The 18,886-nt window shown below is 43.5% G+C and overlaps 2 protein-coding genes across 2 annotated transcripts in view; both read right to left on the bottom strand.

Moving 5' to 3' along the window:
• Positions 1-18,886, bottom strand: part of LOC141406766 (activated Cdc42 kinase-like) — a 96,072-nt gene that overhangs the window by 27,455 nt on the left and 49,731 nt on the right. The window contains exons 4-9 of the mRNA XM_073992771.1: positions 18,316-18,617; positions 17,949-18,249; positions 17,555-17,880; positions 17,330-17,486; positions 16,514-17,262; positions 16,213-16,456 (exon numbers count right to left, since the gene is read on the bottom strand). Coding sequence (XP_073848872.1) covers positions 16,213-16,456; positions 16,514-17,262; positions 17,330-17,486; positions 17,555-17,880; positions 17,949-18,249; positions 18,316-18,617 — 2,079 coding nt within the window. The remainder of the gene's footprint in view (positions 1-16,212; positions 16,457-16,513; positions 17,263-17,329; positions 17,487-17,554; positions 17,881-17,948; positions 18,250-18,315; positions 18,618-18,886) is intronic.
• LOC141405964 (uncharacterized) lies at positions 7,110-14,384 on the bottom strand. Its single transcript, XM_073990927.1, is given in 2 exon segments — positions 7,110-9,399; positions 14,358-14,384. Coding segments are annotated over 2 exon segments (2,190 nt in total). The 3' UTR covers positions 7,110-7,236.

Raw genomic sequence — 18,886 nt, 5'->3', positions numbered from 1 at the left:
TGTTTCAGGTCAGTCCGGTACGAAAGAACCCGCTGCCGTGGTATTGGTGCTCAGCAGTTGTTGTTGTTGTTGTAACAGTGTTTTTTATTACGTTTGTATGTTCGTTCCTCTGTTCAATCTGGCTCCAGTTCCAGAAAAATGGCTGCTTCGATGGGATGTAACCACAGATCCACTGGAGTTAGATGGGTAGGTTTGGCGGGGCAGTTGAAAAGGTGTTCTGTGTCGTGCGGGCCCATGCCGCATAGTGGGCAGATGCCTAGCACGGCGCGATCGATTTCCGCCCAATAAGAATTTAGGCGACTGCAATATCCCGACCGTAGTTGAGCCAAAACTACTCTGGTTTGTTGTGGCATCTGACGCTCCTCAGCTGCCATAGATGGGGGATGTACTCCGAGTACTTTATTCACACAAAAATTTGCTTAAAGCCTTGGCAACTGCGTCCGTGTAAATGCTATTCAAACCTGCTTGATATGCTTGTTGATCTAGGGGTTCTCTCCTGTATCGTTGGACCTCTCCCTCTAGAGCATGAATATCCTTCTTGATCTACCTGAATGCGTCGGGCCTACCCACAAGATGGTGATTGGGATGGCTCAAACGGTAACATCCAAGCAGGTATTGCAACGAAAGCATCTCATTGTGTTGCTTTACTGGAAGAATTTTTGAATTTTTTTTCATGTAGATGGTCCACTGAAGATTTGAGGAGCCACCCTGTTGCTGTTCTCAGGACGGCGTTCTGACAAATTTGAATCTTATCCCACTGCGTGTCACATAAATTCGGGGACCAAACTGGCGCCGCATAGCTTACCACAGACCGACCTATCGCTTTATACGTGGTCGACAAGGTTTCTTTATCTGCACCCCAAGTGCTGCCGGCTAGGGACTTGAGGACCTTGTTCCTACATTTCAGTTTATCACAGATAGCTGTGGCATGCGCGGACGACGTGAAAGTGGTGTCGAATGTGACCCCTAGAATTTTGGGGCAGTTTGTGGTCTGAATTCTGTTACCATCGACCCTGATATTCAACTATCTTCTATACTGCGCCGTCCATGTGGTGAGCAGAGTGGCCGTAGATATAGTGGCGGATATCGGCATATTCATCGCGTGGAAAAAGGTGGTAAGATCGGTTAAATAGTTGTTCAGTCTCTCACAGATGTCATCAGGATTGGTACCCGACGCCAGGATCGTGCAATCAGCCGCATACGTTACGATCACGATGCCGTCTGGAGGGGGCGGAATACAGGAGAGGTAGAGGTTAAACAGTTCGGGAGATATCACCCCACCTTGTGGAACTCCCTGTTTCACTCTACGGCGTTTGGACTTCTTATTCCTGAATTCCACATACGACTGGCGACCACACATATAGTTGATTATACAACGTTTCAGACTTGGCCGGAGGGTTGTCTGCTCAATGTTCTCAAACAGCGTGGAGTGCCTGACTGTATCAAAGGCTTTTGATAAGTCAAGCGCCACCATCACTGTTCTATCGCACGGTCGTCTCTGGTTGAGTCCTTGACAGATATGTGTGGTAATGGCGTGCAGCGCTGTTGTCGTGTTGTGCTGCTTACGGAATCCATGCTGATGATCGGCAACTTGATGGCTATTTCTGATACTGAGGAGCAGTAAGGCCTCAAGGGTCTTCGCTACAGGTGACAAAAGCGAAATCGGCCTGTACGATTCACTTTTGCTGGCATCCTTGCCTGGCTTCCGTAGTGGGAACACCCTGCCCATTTTCCAGACTTCGGGAACAACGAGGGTGGCTAGCGACAAGTTGAGAACTTTAGTGAGATACTCCAATCCTGGCTCATCCAGCTGCTTCAGCATTACCATGGAAATTCCGTCAGGGGCCAACGCTTTGGATGATTTAGCGTTCCTGATGGCATTCGCAACATCATCCACTGTAAACTGTGGTGGTTCATCCTCGGCAGGAAGAGATCTATTGCGACATAGTACTCTTCTCTTCGCCCTGTCACTCCCGGAGTGCTCGACAAACTGTCGATTGAAATAACTTGCGCACCTCTTCGGGTCAGTCAACGTAACGTCGCCAAACGTGACTGAGGTTAAATGTTCCTTCTTTCCAGGGTTCGAGAGTGACTTAACCGTTGCCTACAATTCACCTATACCGGCTCCAATGTTGCAACTCTTCAGATGATTTAACCACTTGTTCCGCTTATGTTCGCCGACCAGCCTGTTAACTTCCAGTGTCAGCTCCCTGACTCTGGGGTCGTCGGGGTTTGTTCGACGAAGCTCATCACGCTCACTTGCTAATCCCGTCGCCTCTGCTGGGAAAATTTGGTCTTACTTCGGGTATTCGACCAGCAGGTATACTGCGAGCGGCTGCAGCATTGATGATGACTCGGAACGTCCTTTCCGCTACCCGAACATCAGAAGGATTGGGCAATTCTCTGAAGCGGTGATTGGTAAACTCTCTGAAACTCGGCCAATCAGCTTTCCCATGATTGACGAATGTGCGGCGTTCAGAGGTGATGAAGTCGGGTGGTCTGCTAATGGAGACAATTATGGGGAGATGGTCTGATCCAAAAGAAATGACGGGTTGCCAGGTAACGTCATTTGTCAGACCAGGTGACACGATGGTTATGTCAGGCGAACTGTGACACTCTCCTCTAATTCTGGTAGGGGCGTCCTCATTGACCGTGCAAAACGTAGAGCTATCAATCTGCTCAGCCAGCGCTGTACCTCTCTGGTCGTTTCCGAGGGCCGAATGCTCATGATGCGCATTAAAATCCCCCAGGACCAGACGATTATGACCTTGCAAGAGCCGGCTAATGTCAGCCTATAATCAGGGATACAGCTATTTCTCGGCGGGATGTATACATTCAGCAACTCTATCTCGGCAGTTTCACACCTGACTGCTACCCCCATACATTCCATGTACGGGTCATTAGAGCCAGGCTCAAGCGAGATAGATCTGTATTGGACAGACTGGTGCAATAGGAAAGCTACCACCTTCACTTCTAGTGCGATCCTTCCTTGAGCTTGAGCTTGGTTTCTTGTACCGCAGCGACCTTGATATTCCTCCGACTCATGAAATCTAATATTTCCTCGATCTTACCTCTGAGGTGGAAGCCGCTGGCCGGAACAATGAAGTTATGAAGTTCCGGGTCAATCCGGTACAAAGAAGCCATTGCCGTGGGATTGCCTTCAGTTTTAAGAATGAAGCTGCTTCGATGGTGTATAAGAGTAGGAGTTGTTTAGAGGTAACACCTATCTCTCCTAAAAAGTGATAATTGGATTTTACGTTTTTAAATGTGAAGAATATCGTCACGGTCATCTTGTATGGTGTCGGAAATACTTTCCTGGGATATGCTCGACGTCTGTAACTGCTGCAAGTGCAGAAAATTCGATCAGGAATATAGTTGACGTACCGGCAATTCCAAAGGACGGCGTTCTACACGCAGAGAAGAGATATTGTAGGAGCAATCATATTTTAAGAACAAAATAGTGTTTTTAAAAAATCTGAAAATGTATATTGTTGTTTCAACCATATATTTTGTGTCAGGAACCATATTGACACAAAATATATTGTTGGGCCAAAAATAAATATTTTCAGATTTTTACAATACACTATTTTGTTCTTAGAATATGATTGCTTTTAAAATATCTCTTCTCTGTGTGTAGGCAGGACTGGTGTAAATCAGTCCACGGCTGACTGGACCGGTAGTATCGGGCGGGGACGACCTACACGGAAATCTCAAAATCATCGGGGACAGTCTTGAGAAACAGAGTAGGGAACTCCTTGACCAACTGGAGAGTCTTGTTCCGACCATGCCACCAGAGGACATGTTAAATAATCTCAGCCTCACTGACGACGAACTGGACACTACGGTGATCCAAGCTGAGTCTACTTGGAGGTTTGATGATGACATGTCTATTGACGGTGATGTGGTCGAAGAGGGTGTGGACCTAGGTTCGCAACCTCTGACAAACCCGATTCAGTTCGGTCCTGTATCGTCACTTGTCGATACTAAGATTCGAAGGCAGATTGCAACCGAGTCAATTGATGTTGATGGAGAATCTAAGGAGGCTCCATAAACAGTCATTGACTTTAAGTCGATGGTCAACGATGAGGAATCAACGGAAACTCCAACAACAGCCACTGACCCTAAGTCACAGGCCTGCTTTGGGGAATCCAAGGAGACTTCATCGACGGACACCGACTCTAAGGCAGTACCCGCAAAAGAGGCTTCAGATACGAGGCACTATAAACGTACGATTTCGTATCTGCGCAAGTTCGTGGGAAGGGACGCGAACTCACATTCGGGGAGGGAGATTACCTTCATCAAGAGTAGGCTGAAGTATGTTAGGAAGTTCGAAAGAACTTATCCTAACGCACCCAGACGTGAACTCCTGGTGGACAAAATCTTCCTCCCAGTCCCTGTCGTTGCTTCAGCCAAAGACTCGAAAGAAACTGCGGTGGCAAGCAAGAAAGTGGAGGTCAAGCCTACCGAGTCAATTGGTGTTGATAGAGAATCTAAGGAGGCTCCATCAACCGTCACTGACTCTTAAGTCGATGGCCAACGATGAGGAATCAACGGAAACTCCAACAACAGCCACTGACGTCAAGTCACCGGCCTGCGTTGGGGAATCCAAGGAGACTTCATCGACGGTCACCGACTCTAAGGCAGTACCCGCCAAAGAGGCTTCAGATACGAAGCACTATAAACGTGCGATTTTGTATCTCGCATTTTGGGAGGGAGATTACCTTCATCAAGAGTAGGCTGAACGCACCCAGATGTGAATTCCTGGTGGACAAAATATTCCTCCCTGACCCAGTCGTTGCTTCAGCCAAAGACCCGAAAGAGACTGCATCTGGCAGTACGGTGAAACCTAAAGCTGTTCCGAAGCCGAACCCGAATCAGAAAGCACTGAAAAAGGCTAATCCGACACCAAAAAACTCCCGAAAGGGTAGTCAACTGGTGAAGGTGACAAAACCCGGATTCTACCCAGACTGATAAAGGTAAAGTGGAAGAACAAAAGGTCTCGGAGACCCTCATAGGCTGTTCGGGAGTTACGACGGGAGGATCGCCTGGGCCACCATCGACTTCTGAGAAGACGAACAAGTCTTCACAGCTGAAATCTGTGAAGCGGGTTCGCTCTTCAGAAGGCCCACAGCCTTCGCCAAAGAAGACGATGACCTCCCAGGTGGTCAACCCGGCGGACTCCTATGCTGGCGTTCTTGATCGCAAAGCCAAGGGAAGTAGCACCAGTACTGAGAAGGCGTCCACCTCCTCGGGAAAAAGCTACTACCGAGGCCTGCGATCAGGGACGTAGGAAACCCCATGCCAAACCGGCCACAATGACAACCGATGACGATCTTTTGGTTGCAATCATCGACAGAGCTGATCCCTTCTGGAAAATCAGCGAAAGTCACTGGTTACTCTTTAAGGCTCGTCTTCAAAGAGCCATTGTGTCTGCGGAGGTAAACCAGGGCGACCGTCAGTTTGGCAGTGCCTTCCTCCAGAAGGGAGTTAAGGTCATTAAATGTCTCAACAGGAGCTCGCAAGAGTACCTTAAGAAGACTGTTAATGGCTTCAACGACCTTTGGGAGGGGTGACAAGCAAGAAAGTGGAGGTGAAGAAAGGACTGAAAAAGGCTAAGGGACATAATCCGACACCAAAATACTCCCGAAAGGGTAGTCAACTGGTGAAGGTGATTGTCCCAAACCCGGATTCTACCCCGATTGATAAAGGTAAAGTGGAAGAACAAAAGGTCTGGGAGACCCTCGCAGGCTGTTCGGGAGTCACGACGGGAGGATCGCCTGGGGAACCATCAACTTCTGAGAAGACGAACAAGTCTTCACAGCTGAAATCTGTGAAGCGGGTTCGCTCTTCCGAAGGCCCACAGCCTTCGCCAAAGAAGACGATGACCTCCCAGGCGGTCAACCCGGCGGACTCCTATGCACGCGTTCTTGATCGCAAAGCCAAGGGAAATAGCACCAGTACTGAGAAGGCGTCCAACTCCTCGGGAAAAGCTACTACCGAGGCCTGCGATCAGGGGAAAAGGAAACCCCATGCAATCATGGTTGCAATCATCGACAGAGCTGATCCCGTCGGGGAAAATCAGCGAAAGTCACTGGTTACTCTATGAGGCTCGTCTTCGAAGAGCCATTGTGTCTGCGGAGGTAAACCAGGGCGAAAGTCAGTTTGGCAGAGCCTTCCTCCAGAAGGGAGTTAAGGTCATAAAATGTCTCAACAGGAGCCCGCAATAGTACCTTAAGAAGACTGTTAATGGCTTCAACGACCTTTGGAAGGGGGCGAAAATCGCTGCGGTCTCTGTAGCGGAGATTCCATCAAAGAAGGTATTCCCAGCATGGGTTCCCCCATCCCCCCGTGGACAAGGAACTTCTGCTGAGGATGCTGGAGCTCCAGAATCCAGGTCTCCTTCACTTTCATTATCTGTATTCAATGAACTGGTGGCCACTTGGGGTACGGGATAGCAACTTAAATGTCCTAAAGTGCGGGTCCTTACCGAACATGATTACTAAGAGAAATACTTCTTGATCACTGTGGCATATCCTGAGGAATCAGTGATAATTTTGTTTTGTTCTATTGATTCGTTTTTCTTTTGTGTTCGTGATGAGAGGTATATTTGGGAGGTAAGGGTATCCCTTATAAAGTAGCCTAAAGTACATCTGGACATTGTTACTATAAAAAAAATTAAAGTAAAATATTGTTCTTAAAAGTAACAGTACTCTTTAGAATGTGTTTTTTTGTTTTAAACTATTTTTCGAAACTAAAAATATTCAACTGCAGACAAATTTCCATAAGGATATTTACTGCATTCTACGCCGAGAGAGCAAGCGTTAGAAACCCTTTTTTGTATTGTTTGTTTTAAGCGGCATTTGGTTTTTTGAATTTTTTGTTTGTGCTTTTTATTTGCTTGATTATGGTTGTTGCTGTTGTTGTTGTTTGATGATGTTCATTATGTATTCTTTTTTATTTGTGTTTTGTTTTAGTTTTGTAAGGCACTCCTTAATATTTTTTCAGAGATAGGATATTTATTGGATATTTCCAGAGAGAGCAACTATTGTCTTGATTGTTTTGTTCATGTTGTTGTTGTTTTTTTGTTCTAAAAACTCTACTAACTTTTGTTTTGCGATAAATTCTTTATTTTCCTTTTGCTATGGTCAATGGTGAGTCGGAAGTGGGGAGTTATGATTTGGTTCTGTTGGTGGTGGTGGTTGCTGCATCTTCACCTCCACCAAAATCCAGATATTCTCAAAGTAAATTAAGAAAATATTTTAGCATACGCTGTAGCTATGGAGCAGGACTCGGAGGTAAATGGTGATGATGAGGTGCACTGTAGCCCAAACGATATTCAAATTGATCACTATCTGTGGTGGAAGAACTTAATGTGGAAGATGGATGATGATCATTGGCGGCAGCAGCAACAGCAGCGGCAGCAGCTCCGCCATAACCAGCATGTGCTATGCCTGTGGAATGTTGTTGACGCCACAACATATCATTCTGTTTAACTGTGGAAGCATGTATTTTTTCTGGCCACTGGAATTCGCTGTTTGCCGTATTGGCATTGTCCTGGTTATCCTGATTATAGGCCGAGGGTGGACTACGTCCCGTCAAACGTGAGACATCAAATTCTTGGAATACCGAAGAATTCCCCAGAATATTACGTGAATATGGTGTGGCCGTGGAGGATGCTGAGGAAGATCCTGATCCCGAATTTTGTGTTACGCCTGAAACTTGAAAAGTTTTGGGAGATTTTGTGCTTAACATGGGGGGTAAATTGAAACCCTTTTGCGGTTTTGCCCCACCAAAATCGTATAGCCTTTCCTCATAGGGATATGATTCTTCATATGGATTGCGATTATAGGGGCGCTGTTGTAGATTTGAGCCACCCAAACCCATGGGTGGATTGCGTGCGGAGCTACCACCACCTCCTCCTCCTCCGCCATAGTTGTAATGAGGCGCCGACTTAATACTGGCATTGGAACCATAGATTTTACTTTTCCTACTACTGTGATGCATATCATCACGATCATCTTGTATGGTTTCGGAAAATACTTTCCTGTTATATGCTTGACGTCTACGCCGTGGATATAGACTACCGGAACCTGAGGTCCGTGATCTTATATCACATTCTGATCTTGCAATACTGCGATCCATGTCACTTTCATCGTCTGTACTCGAGGAGCTGGTGGCCACTTGAGGCATGGGATTGTAACTTAGACGCCTTAAAGTGCGGGCCCTTACCGAACGTGATTTATAAGAGGAAGACTTTCTCGGCCGCTGTTGCATGTCTTGTGGATCCAATGATAATTGCTTTGTTTTATTGCTTCGTTTTTCTTTTCTAGCTGCGGCAGCTGCATCACGATCCAAGTGATCGGTAAACGACATGGAGCGACGTCTATGTTGCTCATGCTGCTGCTGTTGGTGCTGCAAGCCATTATAGCCGTCATTATTCTCCTCAATTCTTAACTGATTGGGAGAATATATGGAGGTATTGCTTGATTTATGCATCCCCGACACCGAACGAAATGGTGAAACTAAACTGTCGTCACCATACTTGAAAATTTCCGCTTTATAATTGGCATAGCCACCACCACTGCCACCACTACCGTTTCCTGCACCACCACCTCCGCCACCACTACTACCCAACAAACTGGGCGAGGGAAAACTCAAATCCTTGGGACTAAAATAACTATCCTGAGGACTATAGCTAGATTTTTGACTACTACGACGGGACAATGATATGGTATCTCTGGATGCAAATCCTGTATCTGGTGTACTTGATCTCTTGTCATGGGAACTTTGTTGTTGCTGTTGTTGCTTATTACTATTGCCACTATTCATGTGATGGCCACCGCCACCACCCTGGTTACTCATCATTTGTAAATGTTTATCTAAATGATTGGTGGCTGCCTTAAAATCAAATGTTGTAGTTGTTGTATGTTTGCCATTTTGATAATTATAAACGGTGGCCGAATTCAGACTACCCGTGGCACTACTAATCTCATCATCTAATGATGAGACAATACTGGAAAATTGGTCATTAAGTATGGTCTCATCGGAATCGTTTTTATCAACATCGGTATAGGTGTGCATAAAATCTAAATTCAATGCCTTAAGAGTATTTTCAATATCCAAAAGATTTTCGGACAGTGTTTTCTTGTCCTTCTGGCGAGGACTTTGTTCGTGATCATGTTCGTGCGGGGCAAAAGCATCCGTATATTCTAGCGAGGGCGGTGGTGTTGGTGCCGTAAATGAACTACGGCTGCCAAATTGTAAAGGACGTGATAGGATTTCACGTGACTTCTCAAAACAAAAATCGGAACTTTCTTTATCGAATAGCGGTATGCGTATATCACCCGTGGTCGTTTCAATGGTCGTTGTATTTATGTCACTTGATATGGAGCGAAAACACTTGTTTTTTTGCGGAATTAAATAATAATTTTAAGTAATAAAATAATTACAAAAATATGCAAAATATTTACCATAAGGCAAAAATACAAAAGAAAGCAAAATAGAGAAAGAGAAGAGAATATATTTAGGATAATTATTAATAACTTCTAAATTTTGCAGTTAAAATAGACATTATATTACATATGTTTCAATTTAAAAAATGCAGTATCAAAAATAGTCTAAAGAAGAACTGCAAAGGATTTTCTACGAACATCCACATTGGTCAAGGGAAGATGTCACCCGTATTAAAGAAAGAAAACTCTAAACTTCGTACATTCACCACTATGAGAAAGCCAATATCTATATTTGAGAACAATACCACGATGGCCGACTATGCGCAATGGTGCGCCGTGCTTCTGTAGACGCTTACTGAAAGAAAGGATGACTCTACAGACCCCTTCTGAAAGAAAGGATGCCTCTCTAGACCCCTTCTAAAAGAAAGGGTGCTTTTGTAGTACATCTCTTAAAAAAAGAGTGCTGCTCCCATAGACCCTTTTGAAAGAAAAGGTGCTTCTGTAGTACATCTCTTTCCGAAGAAATGGTGCTTCTATAGACCCTTTCCGAAAGATGGTACTTCTATAGACCCTTTCCGAAAGAGGGTACTTCTATAGACCCTTTCCAAAAGAGAGGGTGCTTCTTGCAGAAAGGGTGTTTCTATAGTCCCTTCATAAAAGAAAGGGTGCTTCTATAGACCCTTTCTAAAAGAGGGGCGCTTCTATAGATCCTATCGTAAAGAAACGGCGATTCAATTGACCCCTTCTAAAAGGGAGGGTGCTTCTATGGACCCTTTATGAAAGAAAGGGTGCTTCAATAGACCCTTTATGAAAGAAAGGGTGCTTCTATAGACCCTTTCTGAAAGAAATGGTGCTTCTATAGACCCCTTCTAAAAGGGAGAGTGCTTCTATAGGACCTTTATGAAAGAAAGGGTGCTTCTATAGACCGTTTCTGAAAGAAAGGTTGCTTCTATAGACCCTTTCAAAAAGAAAGGGTGCTTCTATAGACCTTTTCAAAATGAAAAGGTGCATCTATAGACCCTTTCTCAAAAGAAAGGGAGCTTCTATAGACCCTTTCTCAAAAGAAAGGGAGCTTCTATAGACCCTTTCTCAAAGGAAAGGGTGCTTCTATTGACCCTTTCCGAAAGAAAGGGTGCTTCTATTGACCCTTTCTCAAAAGAAAGGGAGCTTCTATAGACCCTTTCTCAAAGGAAAGGGTGCTTCTATTGACCCTTTCCGAAAGAAAGTGTGCTTCTATTGACCCTTTCCGAAAGAAAGGGTGCTTCTATAGACCCTTTCTAAAACAGTAGGTGCTTCTATATATGCTTCTATAGACTCTTTCCGAAAGAAAGGGTGCTTCTATAGACCCTTTCTAAAAGAGAGGGTGCTTCTATAGACCCTTTCTAAAACAGTAGGTGATTCTATAGATCCTTTCTGAAAGAAATTGTGCTTCTATTGACCCTTTCTGAAATAAACGTCGCTTCTATAGACCCTTTCCGAAAGAAAGGGTGCTTCTATAGACCCTTTCCGAAAGAAAGGGTGCTTCTTTAGACCCTTTCTGAAAGAAAGGTTGCTTCTATAGACCCTTTCTGAAAGATAGGAGCCTCTATACACCATTTCTGAAAGAAACGGTCCTTCTATAGACCCTTTATGTAAGAAACGATCCTTCTATAGACCCTTTATGTAAGAAAGGGTGCATCTATAGACGCTTTATGAAAGAGAGGGTGCTTCTGTGGACCCTTCCTGAAAGAAAGGGTGCTTTTATAGACCCTTTACCAAAGAAAGGGTGCTTTTATAGACCCTTTCTCAAAGAAAGGGTCCTTTTATAGACCCTCTCTCAAAGAAAGGGTGCTTTTATAGACCCTTTCTCAAAGAAAGGGTGCTTTTATAGACCCTTTCTCAAAGAAAGGGTGCTTTTATAGACCCTTTCTCAAAGAAAGGGTGCTTTTATAGACCCTTTCTCAAAGAAAGGGTGCTTTTATAGACCCTTTCTCGAAGAAAGGGTGCTTTTATAGACCCTTTCTCAAAGAAAGGGTGCTTTTATAGACCCTTTCTCAAAGAAAGGGTGCTTTTATAGACCCTTTCTCAAAGAAAGGGTGCTTTTATAGACCCTTTCTCAAAGAAAGGGTGCTTTTATAGACCCCTATATATGAAAGAAAGAAAAATTGCTTCTATAGACCTGTTTCTGAAAGAAAGGATGCTTTTATAGACCCTTTCTCAAAGAAAGGGTGCTTTTATAGACCCTTTCTCAAAGAAAGGGTGCTTTTATAGACCCCTATATATGAAAGAAAGAAAAATTGCTTCTATAGACCTGTTTCTGAAAGAAAGGATGCTTCTATAGACCCGTTTCTGAAAGAAGGGTTGCTTCTATAGACCCGTTTCTGAAAGAAAGGGTGCTTCTATAGACCCATTTCTGAAAGAAAGGGTGCTTCTATAGACCCGTTTCTGAAAGAAAGGGTGCTTTTATAGACCCCTTCTGAAAGAAAGGGTGCTTCTATAGACCCCTTTTAAAGAAAAAATGCTTCTATAGACCCCTTTTAAAGAAAAAATGCTTCTATAGACCCTTTCCGAAAGAAAGGGTGCTTCTATAGACCCTTTCCGAAAGAAATGGTGCTTCTATAGACCCTTTCCGAAAGAAAGGGTGCTTCTATAGACCCTTTCCGAAAGAAAGGGTGATTCTATAGACCCTTTCCGAAAGAAAGGTTGCTTCTATAGACCCTTTCCGAAAGAAAGGGTGCTTCTATAGACCCTTTCCGAAAGAAAGGGTGCTTCTATAGACCCTTTCCGAAAGAAAGGGTGCTTCTATAGACCCTTTCCGAGAGAAAGGGTGCTTCTATAGACCCTTTCCGAAAGAAAGGGTGCTTCTATAGACCCTTTCCGAAAGAAAGGGTGCTTCTATAGACCTTTTCCGAAAGAAAGGGTGATTCTATAGACCCTTTTCGAAAGAAAGGGTGCTTCTATAGACCCGTTTCTGAAAGAAAGGGTGCTTCTATAGACCCATTTCTGAAAGAAAGGGTGCATCTATAGACCCGTTTCTGAAAGAAAGGGTGCTTTTATAGACCCCTTCTGAAATAAAGGGTGCTTCTATAGACCCCTTCTGAAATAAAGGGTGCTTCTATAGACCCCTTCTGAAATAAAGGGTGCTTCTATAGACCCCTTCTGAAAGAAAGGGTGCTTCTATAGACCCCTTTTAAAGAAAAAATTCAAAGAAAGGGTGCTTCTATAGACCCCTTTTAAAGAAAAAATTCAAAGAAAGGGTGCTTCTATAGACCCTTTCCGAAAGAAAGGGTGATTCTATAGACCCTTTCCGAAAGAAAGGGTGCTTCTATAGACCCTTTCCGAAAGAAAGGGTGCTTCTATAGACCCTTTCCGAAAGAAAGGGTGTTTCTATAGACCTTTTCCGAAAGAAAGGGTGCTTCTATAGACCCTTTCCGAAAGAAAGGGTGCTTCTATAGACTCTTTCCGAAAGAAAGGGTGCTTCTATAGATCGTATCCGAAAGAAAGGGTGCTTCTATAGACCCTTTCCGAAAGAAAGGGTGCTTCTATAGACCCTTTCCGAAAGAAAGGGTGCTTCTATAGACCCTTTCCGAAAGAAATGGTGCTTCTATAGACCCTTTCCGAAAGAAATGGTGCTTCTATAGACCCTTTCCGAAAGAAATCTATAGACCCTTTCTGAAAGAAAGGGTGCTTCTATAGAACCTTTCTGAAAAAAGGGTGCTTCTATAGACCCTTTTTTGAAAGAAAGGGTGCATATATAGACCCTTTCTGAAAGAAATGGTGCTTCTATAGACCATTTCTGAAAGAAATGGTGCTTCTATAGACCATTTCTGAAAGAAACGGTGCTTCTATAGACCCGTTTCTCAAAGAAAGGGTGCTTCTACAGACCCGTTTTTGAAAGAAAGGGAGCTTCTGTGACCCTTTTCTGAAAGAAAGGGTGCTTCTATAGACCCTTTCTCAAAGAAAGGGTGCTTTTATAGACCCCTTCTGAAAGAAAAAGTGCTTCTATAGACCCGTTTCTGAAAGAAAGGGTGCTTCTATAGACCCTTTCTCATAGAAAGGGTGCTTCTTTCGGCCCCTTCTGAAAGAAAAACTGCTTCTATAGACCATTTCCGAAAGAAATGGTGCTTCTATAGACCCGTTTCTGAAAGAAAGGGTGCTTCTATAGATCCTTTCTAAAATAAAGGGTGCTTCTATAGACCCGTTTCTGAAAGAAATGGTGCTTCTATAGACCCGTTTCTGAAAGAAATGGTGCTTCTATAGACCCGTTTCTGAAATAAAGGGTACTTCTAAATCATCCAAAGCGATGGGCCCACACGGAATTCCAATGGAAGATACTGGATAAACCGGGAGTTGAGTACTTGGCAAATGTCCTCAAGTTGGCAGGAAGATCTCTCTACTGAAGCCAGGCAAGGATGTCAGCAGAAGAGAATCGTACATGACGATTTTTTTGCTGTCGCCAGTAGCGAAGATGCTAGTGGCACTACTCATCTACCTCCATGAAGGCAGGTAAGGATGCCCGCAGATGATGGGAAAGAGACGAGAATCGTAAGGTAGCGACAACAGCATTACACTTCCTATTCACACATATAATTTGAGGACTGAACCAGAACAGGTCGTTCGACCGAACTTCAATACCGTCAAGCATGTCAAGCCGCTCGAGGACATATAGAATAATTCCCTTCAGCCGTGTTTGAAACGCTGGCCGATGACACCTGCTGACAAAGAAACCTTATTGACCTCTTATAAAGCACTGAGCGGTAGTGTGGAATGCAAATGCTACGAAGTGAACGAATATTCAATCTGTCAGTATGCCACCCTGAGGGTTTTAACAGGCTATTAGCCCATGACACCAGTGGACCATCTTTACAATAGGAGACGAAGATTTTACCCGTGCATCAGCACAACAAGATGTGGTCGATGCAGTACCTGTTTGGTTGTTACCGCCGTGGGCATTCCTGCCACAATGTAGTGGACAGGCTTCCCTTAACCTGGCACGTCAGGAGAGATCTTTATGATCTAGAGAAACAGGTCCAAAAATACAAGCGAGAACCTATCAGGCAGGTTTTAATAGCATTCACTCACACTGAATGTGAATGCAGTACTCGGAGATCCCCCTTCCATGGCAGCAGAAGAACGCCAGCTACCAAGGCAAACACGAGTGGTTTTAATACAATTATGATCCGGACGTTGCAGCCGTATTAGACAAGATTTGACAGCACGATACCCATCACATGCACTGAATGTGAAACTCAGCCCAGCTCATCCCTCTCACCTTTCCCGATATTTTATGGACGCAGCCAGTCCAGTTGCAGAATTTTTGAATCAGTACACAGAATAATCAGAACCTACAGTCCGTTCTAAAGACTTTCGTTTTCAGTTTAGAGTGGCAGACAAGACAGTTCCTCGACCAACTGGACAGGATTATTATCGGTCTGATTTTTTCCCGACTACCGATATGAACACTTCAATGATTCCAGCCAAGCCCACTATGGAAGATCAGAGTAATGAGAAAGATGGAGAAAATGACTGACATCGACCAAAGATATGGTAATGATGGAGACGGCTGCTCAAAACAAAAAGGTGGAGTTTAATTCTGTCAGGTTGTATAACATGCCCCGAAACCAAATGGATCCATAAAGGGGCAATCCCACGGCGGCAGATTCTTTATATAAGACTGACCCGAAACCAAAAGCGTTTCTGTCAGAGGCTGCCAACCCAAACCTATACTGCTACAACAACACCATCCCTTAAGATAAGCATGGACAGAAGGATGTGTTTCTAAACTTTACGGTGGTGAGAAGCTTTTACAAAAGGCAGAGGCACAATCTCGTAAGAAAGGCGCATAAAACTGTGAAACGCTGTAGCTGATGCGTTTCTGTCAGAGGCTGCCAACCCAAACCTATACTGCTACAACAACACCATCCCTTAAGATAAACATGGACAGAAGGATATGTTTCTAAACTTTACGGTGGTAAGAAGCTTATGCAAACAACAGAGGCACAATCTCATAAGAAAGGCGCACCAAACACCACAGCATAAAACTGAAATGCCGCCCCATACCTACCGCAGTTGAAGAACGTCAGCTACGTCGTATGTTCTGGTGAAGTCGCCCCAGTTTTTAATGAACAACCCATTGAGGCAACCACATTTCTAGACAGGAATTTGTACAGAACATTAGCAGCTTCGTGAAAATTCATTGGTTCTGCCACCCCTATGTACCGGTTGGTTCAGTTGTACCAATTTCTATTGACACCACTATAGGGGCCAGCAAGTGTTGAAAGTTCGAAGAACAATCTTCAACTCCATAATAATTCGGATCTCAACTACTGGAGGTGGCCATATTTCTAGACTTGATATTCGTGCGACGCTCGAAGTCCGACAAAACAACGTCAACGGCTGTAAACCCGCCTGTGCATTCCTGAGTATTTCAGCCATGCTGAAATTATATTAAATGGCGTCGTACTTTGTCCGACACTTGGCGATAAGTGTGAGAATTGAACTCATTAAGCTAAAAGTACTCTTTGATATGAGAGGAGACTTCTTCCCTTGTTTATTAGGATGTTCGTAGGAAATATTCAGCCCGATCATGAATGTAAACTCCCCGTGAGTTTTGTCTCTCTGACGTTGCAACTAAAAGTGGAGAGTGAGAAAACTCACGGGGAGTTGATATTCATGATCGGACTGATTGTTTTGTAATTTACGGCTATGTTTTCTACAAATATATGACCTTCAATACTTCATTTGAAATTACCCTACCAAAACGTATCAAAGAAAAACTTACCTGTAAATCTGGTATACTCTTCAGTTCTTCGGTAAAGTTTTTCTTTTTCGAATGCGGTGACAAGGAGTTCATGTTTGTTGTGGAACCACTGGTGCCGGAACTGTGTAAACTGGAACCGTGACTTTTATCACCACTACCGCTGCTGCCATGACCGCCACCACTTAAATGGGGAAAACGAAAGCTAAATTTTCGTTTGGGACTTTGGGTAGAGGGAGTTTGATCCGAAACTAAATCACACATGGACCTACAAAGATAAGCAAATTATAAATACTTCCTTAAAAGGTTTAAATATTGGACTCACCTGGCACTTATTTCATTGGCAATTTCAATGGCCTGATTTAGAATCTTTTCATCCTTAACCGATATGGGTTTCACCGTGCCACTGGAATTTTTCGATTTCTTTGTATTGTGACCACCACTATTCTTTCGTATCAATTTTGAGGTTAAATCCGAAAAATCACTACGTTTATGACTATTGTTGCCATGCGATTCAGATTCCGAGTTTTTTGAAGACGATGCAGTGGCACTCATTGAACCAAACATGGAGTTGATTTCATCCAGTAGCGATGGACCAAAATCCAATTTATCGGGTGTTATTTCATCATCGGATATTTCGTGATATTCGTGGGGCTCCTCAAACTGTACACCGCCGCCGCCACCACCTGATGCCCCATTAGTAATGGATGAGTGACGCCATAATAAATTCTCCTTGGCCTCAATTCCATAGTTATTATTTTGTAATGCCAATGTGGAGGCTGAGGAAGTGCTATCATCCATAGATTTATGAGTAAATGGATTGGTGCCACTAGAGGGAAATTCAAAGGTGGTTGTTTGGCCATTGTTGGCAAATTGTTTGGGCGTATTTTCGGTGGAAGGTATAAAGGAAGGGTTCATGGTTGAGTTGTGGTGCGATGAATCATCGGCAAAATATCCACTTGCTGTTTGCAAGGAGTCCGGACTAGTTGGTGTGGGTGGCAGTAATAGGGGTGTTTGTTCAATATCCTCCGAGGGTTTATAGGGTGTGACAATTTGTCGTGGCACGTGATTGTACTGAAAGCAAGAGGGTAACGATTAAAGAGAAAAGTGTTTGCTGGGATGGGGTTTTAAAATGACTTACATTTTGTGTGGTACCTAAAAATGCAATATCACCAAAGGAAGCTCCGTCTATGCCCACATGGCCGGTGTGTTTAAAATCATTTTGTGGCTTTGAAATCATTTCGGTGCGTAATTTACGTTTACTGCTACGTTCATTGGCATTTCGTGTAAATGTATCTCTGCAATGGAAACCCAAAAGAAAATTAATTATTTCAAAACCCTTCCATTTAGTGCCGAATTGCCTTACCTATTTAAAGTTGGAAGACCTTCGACATATGCCACCGTATTGGATGGATTAAAGAAGCCCGTTTTACCCGAATTCAGCACCCCCTTCCAATAGGGAGTGCCGGTGTTTCGATCCAGCACTGTTATAATCTCATTTTGACGATAAATTAAATGCTCATTGGTTTTGGCCTCTAAACAATTGGCCACAGCTTTCAGTTGTTCCGGTTTCATGTCTGGCAACATTTCATATATCTCCGAAAATTTGGGACGTTTTGAGGGATCATCCTGCCAGCATTTCATCATTAGAGTGTAATATTCTCGGGGACAACATTCCGGTTGTTCCAGACGCTAAACAATAGACCGAGAATCAAAATTAATAAAAAAATAACAGTAAAATAATCTAGGGTTCTACAAACCTGATAATTTGGTGCATCAATGGCTTCCAGGATCTGCAAACCCGTTAAAGCTGCCCATGGTTGAAAACCATAAGAAAACATTTCCCACAAACAGACCCCGAAGGCCCATACATCTGAGGCATTTGTAAAACGCAAATAGTTGATACATTCCGGGGCACACCAGGCAATGGGTAATTTTAGATTTACATTAAAATTGGTCTTGTAATAATCCTTGCCCACGCCCAATGCTCGTGACAAACCAAAATCGGAAATTTTCACTTTGTTTTTACTGAACACCAATATGTTGCGGGCCGCCAAGTCTCTGTAAATTAAACACAGAACATTTTGATAAAAGCTTTGGTAACCAAAGAAGTTAGCAGACACTTACCTATGTATCAGTCGTTTATTCTCCAAATAACGCATACCATTACATATTTGTAAACCAAATTCACACAGTGTCGGTACGGTAAGAAAACTAACCCTCAACCCTGGATCTTTTAAACATTCCAGCAGCGATCGTAGGTGAGCCAATTCTGTAACTAACATCAGGGAATCTGTGGCCAAGACAACACCATATAAACGCACAATATTTTCATGTTCAATGGAATGCATAATGGCAGCTTCTTTGAGAAATTCCATGGGATTTGATTGCATGCGTTCACGGCAGAGGCATTTGATGGCCACTTGGATCTGAAAATAGAAATTTATATATTTTTAAAATATTTATATATGTACGTAGAATTAATTAAATAAATCACAAGTCTTTTATTCAGCAAAGCTGAACCTTCAGTACATCAAAGCTGAATTAATTTTACCCTTAAAAATTGTTTTTAAATGTGATCTGCAATTCAGGCAAGCTGAATTCATTGATTCAGCTTCTCAGAAGATTATGGTTTTTCAGTCGGCCCAACCACCATGACTTCCTCACACCCTGTGCAAGTTTCTTAGAACAGATTGTC

This window comes from Musca autumnalis, unplaced genomic scaffold, assembly GCF_047663935.1.
Source record: "Musca autumnalis isolate F117 unplaced genomic scaffold, ASM4766393v1 scaffold_5, whole genome shotgun sequence".
NCBI lineage: Eukaryota > Metazoa > Arthropoda > Insecta > Diptera > Muscidae > Musca > Musca autumnalis.
The sequence above is the reverse complement of the archived record's forward strand: the minus strand, read 5'-3'. Positions and strand labels throughout refer to the sequence as shown.